This window comes from Anneissia japonica, unplaced genomic scaffold (genome assembly GCF_011630105.1).
Source record: "Anneissia japonica isolate Jap-2015-1 unplaced genomic scaffold, ASM1163010v1 scaffold287920_len488460_cov166, whole genome shotgun sequence".
Taxonomy (NCBI): Eukaryota; Metazoa; Echinodermata; class Crinoidea; order Comatulida; family Comatulidae; genus Anneissia; species Anneissia japonica.
Genome location: NW_022745460.1, coordinates 89183 through 94769, shown reverse-complemented (window position 1 = coordinate 94769; position 5587 = coordinate 89183). Strand labels below are relative to the sequence as shown.

Below are 5587 nucleotides of genomic sequence, written 5' to 3'. Positions count from 1 at the left end.
TTTTTATTATTATTATTATTATTATTATTGTCACTTTTGAATTGAATTCATTTCAGCTAAACACAGCCGTGGCTTTGATGGGTAGAAAACAACCAGTGGTTCAGGGCGTTGAGTACGAAAACAATGTTGATTATATTATTCACCGGACATTGTTACCCCCTGATCGATTGATAACCAACATGCAAAATACATGAGACAGCAGTAAAGAGCGCTTTATAAATACAAATTATTATTATTATTATAATTATAATAATAATAATAATTATTATTATTATTATTATTATTATTATTATTATTATTACTATTATTATTATTATTAATATTATTATTATTATTATTATTATTATTATTATTATTGTCGTTGTTATTATTTCTATTATTATTATTATTACTATTATTATTATTACTAGTATTATAATTATTATAATTATTATTATTATTATTATTATTATTACTATTACTACAACTATTATTATTATTACTACTATTATTGTTATTATTTCTATTATTTTTATTACTATTATTATTATTGCTACTATTATTATTACTATTATTATTATTAATACTACTACTACTACTACTACTACAAATATTATTATTATTATTATTATTATTATTATTATTATTATTATTATTATTATTATTATTATTATTATTATTATTATCACTTTTGAATTGAATTCATTTCAGCTAAACGCAGCCGTGGATTAAGTAAAGATACCTCAGCTTTGGTACAGGGCGTTGAGTACGAAAACAATGTTGATAATATTATTCACCGGACATTGTTACCCCCTGATCGACTGATAACCAACATGCAAAATACAACAGAGTACAGTGTTCATATAACACAAGTAAGTATTGTAGTAATTATTAGATAATGGTGGATGGTGAACCTTGAGAGTGTTTGTATTTTATTTTGCTTGTTTGAAAAATATATAAAAAATATACGGTAATGTAAGAATACATTTTCTTGTTATTATCTTAATATTATTTATTATTATTATTATTATTATTATTATTATTATTATTATTATTATTATTATTGTTATCATTATTATTGTTATTATTGTAGTTGTTGTTGTTGTTGTTATTATTATTATCTGCACCTGCACTATTATAGCATTCTCCACAGTGAGCTGATTAGCTTATGTGTTCCATTCGCTTCATTCAATGACCGGGGATAATTATAATGTGAAGCACTTAGGGGACTTGTTGACCTGAAGTGTTATGCGTCTAACATAATATTATAATAGCAATATTATTACTATTATTATCGTTTACATATTTAGTTATACATTTTAAGTAGTTTTCTTTTGACCGCTATATATATGTGGTTAAGGCCCTTAGTCCCCATGCCTTACAGTGAAGAGCTTTTATGGTATTTTGCAAGTGCTGGCAAGGTAAACTAAAAACATAATATTATACCGTAAAGCCTCGAATTGAATCCCAATGTGCTTAATTTGGAGTCTCCAACGTCGACGCAATCTGAAAGTCTCCTCAACTCGACCGACCAATCAGCATCAGCGAAAGCTGTCTGTGATAGCGTGTAGCGATTGTGTGGAAACCGAGCTAGAGAGGGATTGTTTTAAGACTGATGTGCCACTGCTCTATCCTCAATAATTTTTTTTTTGTCTTTTTATTTTCAAGAGCGCCAAAGACCATTGGTTGGCAGAGATGAATGCAACGCAAAGTAGAAGAAGTCAAAACCTTCGACGATATTGCAATCAACAGCATATACAAGTAGCTGACTTGGAGAACACTAAAGATTTGTTGGAAATCAGGTCTAATACTCCGCCGTTGGATGCATTTGTATTTGATGACAATTTTGAGTTCATGGTGAGTGTAATACAGAAAGTTGGCTCTAAACACTGGCGGAATCTGTTCTCGGATCTGCGCAGACGTGTAAATAGTCACCGTCGCCAGTCTGGTCGAGTTCGCTCGTATCCAAACGGGGCTTTACTTTCCCAAGTGAAAGATATAAGAGAGTTAAAGTACCGACTGCAAAACTATAAGAAAATCATATTTACTCGACACCCGTTAGTACGTGCGCTGAGTGCGTACAGGGACAAGTTCGAGAAGGACGTCGTGGATTACTGCTGGAGCGTTGGATCTATCATTCTGAACAATTACAGGAGGAATTACACCGGTTTAGATGTGAGACATGTCCACGACATTAGCTTCAGTGAATTTGTTGAGTTTATCACAGATCCGAATGCACCGGATGAGAAAAACGACCGGCATTGGATCCCGATTTCTCAGCGCTCTAACCCATGCCGAATTGCTTACGATGTTCTAGGCAAGCTTGAGACAATCGATGATGACATGAGATTTGTGTTTGAGTATTTAGACATTCAAGGGCTTGTCAAATACAATGAACACCAAGAAACGCGTAGTTCTCAAACTGAAACCATCAAGCATTACTATTCGCAACTTTCGCCGAGGTTATTTTCACGAATTATTGATTTATATGCGCAAGACTTTGAAATGTTTGGTTATCGTGTTCCAAAAGACCGACGTGATTTTAATAATTTAGTAATGTTTTGACCCTCGAACTTAAAAATCTAAATAATTCAATATTTTTTTTAAACTAATCTTTGTGTTAAATTAATCATGTTCATCGAGGTGGTTTTACAAAAATGGTCTAAACGTTTATTTAACCATGTGAAGCCAGCCATCTGTATTGGACCGACACGAATCGATAAATTACACCATGGGTGTAAAGACAAAGGTTTTTTAGTCATAACAATACAATACTATATAATTATGTAATATTGTGTAGCATCGTAAACATAAATTAAAATAATAAAAATATATATAAACTAAACACATTAACATAATATGTGTATTATATAATAATTATGTATTTATAGATGACCTCTCCACATTATTACCCCATGTCATTAGAACGATGCCTATGAGGGAAATTCCATAGTTTGCAGAGGAAATACTGTCCTCTGTCAGTATTGATTCAGATCAAGCCGACTGGGCTTCAATTCGAGGTTTTACGGTTTAGTGAACAATAATAAAAGAGTTAACTATTTGTGGTAAATCAGGGTCTCGAAAGCAAATACTTTTTGTGTCTAATTAATTACCGTACTATATCAGTTTCATGATAAAACAGTTATATAATTTAGACTTCACCAAACCAATCTTAAACAATTATACATTGGTGAAAATGATTTTATTCGTAAATTTAAACTGAAAAAAGATTATTATTATTATTATAGATTTTTGTAAAGCAGCCAATTATGTTTTATATGTCCAATATACGGATTTCGGACCATTTTTGTTCTATTTCACTTATATTAGTACCAATACTTTAATTTGATACTTTGATTTGAACTCATTTTGTGAAAGGAATGACCCCCTCACTATTAGTTATATCTTTTATAGTGCGAATGCCATTCCACCAGTGAATTTTAAAAGATCTATTAACAAAAAAACAATTAATCCATAATACTTGACTGCAACCTCGAGGTTGGGAAACCAAACCACTCCTGCTGCGCGTGATCTCTTGCTGCGCGTGAGGCAACGTGGATAAACTACAAGCGACTTGCACAGCAAAGGCTTCGAAACCCCGACCTTATTGAGAGTTCGAGCCACAACCATTGTGCCAACCACTATAGACACTTATACGTAGAATGAGGCAGAGGTAGGGGTCTACTCCACAATTTTTTGCAGACCTACTGTATATGCTTTAAATTATGTTATATTTACAGCTGCAGTTTTATTGTATATAGAGCTATATACTTATACATTTTTTTACACGTGTGATTTTCAACACTATTAGACTTAACAACATTGTTTAATGCAGCTCGTGAAGTATACTGTAACTGTATACTGTTTTGCTATGCATACGGGTATTAGAAATATGACTGAGGAATTAGGCGAATAATTAGCAAAATTATGACTTGATTTATGCCCCTTGAAATCGATAACATAATAAGCCTGTACGGGGCTGGTTAATCCTGGCTTTGCGACGCAGATTCCCACTTGGAGACGTTGAGATAACAACAAAGTTCAGTTTATCAATCTTTGGTTTTCCGGATGAATGGAATGGACACACGAGAGAGAACGTCTTTTTATAGATAAATTATAATTCAAATGCATTTAAAGCAGTAATACGGAGGATAGTCAAGTAGGCCTACATTGATGATGCTTATCATAATTTATGCTCCGAAAACCTGAACAATTTAACCACTGACGTCACACACTCACCATGCATGATTTTTATATTGCGTAGGTCTGTATTATTTATTATGTAATGTTACTATTTTTTTTTATTAAACCTTTGATATAAATTGTACATCAGTAGGTCTACTTTTGTGTATGTTTGTGATGGATATACAGCATAATTACTCGTTTCCTGATAGAGGCGTAATGGTGCACGGAGGAATGCTACTATTATACGATGTGTCTTGTATATAGCGCAACTGTAGGGTTTTACAGGGATTTCCCCATTCCTCTGCATGTAACATTCATATTGAATTCGACATTCTTTAGGCCAAATGTCCTAATTTTCCTAATGTTCAATAAGAACAACAAACGATAATTTGTATTACACAAGAAAAAAAAAAGAACAAGACAAGGAGCACAACATCATACGCAATGCTGTATTAAAAATTTTTTTTTTTTTTAATATAATCTGATAATTTGTGTAAAAATCTTTGGGAAGGAGTCTAGCAGGATCGCGAAATTCTTGTAGTGTTTGTTACGATATACTACCTAGAACGCCTGCAGAGACGTGAAAGAAATATATCATAGCACCATAATTTCAGGCGTCTTACCATTAAGGGCATTTCTGAGTACCTGTTTATGTCGTTTTAAATATCGTAAAATGACAGTGTGTACACTACACGAATCTATAAAATATTAAACGAGGCGTTGTCACGCTAGAAAGGCAACACATGGGGAAATTCATTATTCAAATTACGTTTGTACAGTACAGTGGACGGTAGCAGAGATAAGCTTGGTTCCCACTAGGACGCAACGCAACGACGAAGACGCAATGTATCGACGACGCAAAGTGACGCAACTCGAGGGTTCTGCGGTGGGAACCGACGACGCAAAATTGACTACGCAACGCAACACCGACGCTACTCAACCTTTACGTTGCTTGCGGATCGTAGGCCTATTTGCGTTGTTGGCGAAAAGTTGAATCGATTCAACTTTTCGCAACGCAAGGGCAGCAACGCAAGCAAAAAGCTAATTTGCGCATGCATGCTCACTGTTGGATTTGTAGTTAGTGCTTCGTGTTTACATGTTTTTGATGAGTTTTCTGTCATCTTAGACCGTCACGAACGTTCTAGTCTTGCCAATTTAATAATTATTATTATTGGTTGTTATACATGATGTATGCTGCTATTATTACTGTTATTATTATCATAGTCTTATCTTATCATAACCTATCATAGCCTGGCCTGGTCTAGCCAAGCCAAGCCTAGCCTGGTAGTTTTAATATAGCCAATTACGGTGCTCTTCTACTGAATGGCATATAATACTGTAAGCCTACACATTAATATTTATAATAATATGCAACGCATCTTACCAACCGTTCTTCAAAAACTATTATATATATATATTACAC

General features: G+C 33.3%; 1 protein-coding gene across 2 annotated transcripts in view; it reads left to right on the top strand.

Annotated features, from left to right (window-relative positions):
• The window catches only part of LOC117119970 (carbohydrate sulfotransferase 14-like), an 8421-nt gene extending 5353 nt beyond the window's left edge, over window positions 1-3068 (top strand). Inside the window, exons 2-4 of one of the 2 annotated variants that reach the window (XM_033264955.1) lie at window positions 57-201; window positions 691-851; window positions 1648-3068. In XM_033264955.1, the coding sequence (XP_033120846.1) occupies window positions 813-851; window positions 1648-2544 (936 nt within the window). In that variant the 5' untranslated portion in view covers window positions 57-201; window positions 691-812 and the 3' untranslated portion in view covers window positions 2545-3068. The remainder of the gene's footprint in view (window positions 1-56; window positions 202-690; window positions 852-1647) is intronic. The other variant, XM_033264954.1, reaches the window with a different exon arrangement.
• The last annotated feature ends 2519 nt before the right edge of the window (window positions 3069-5587 follow it).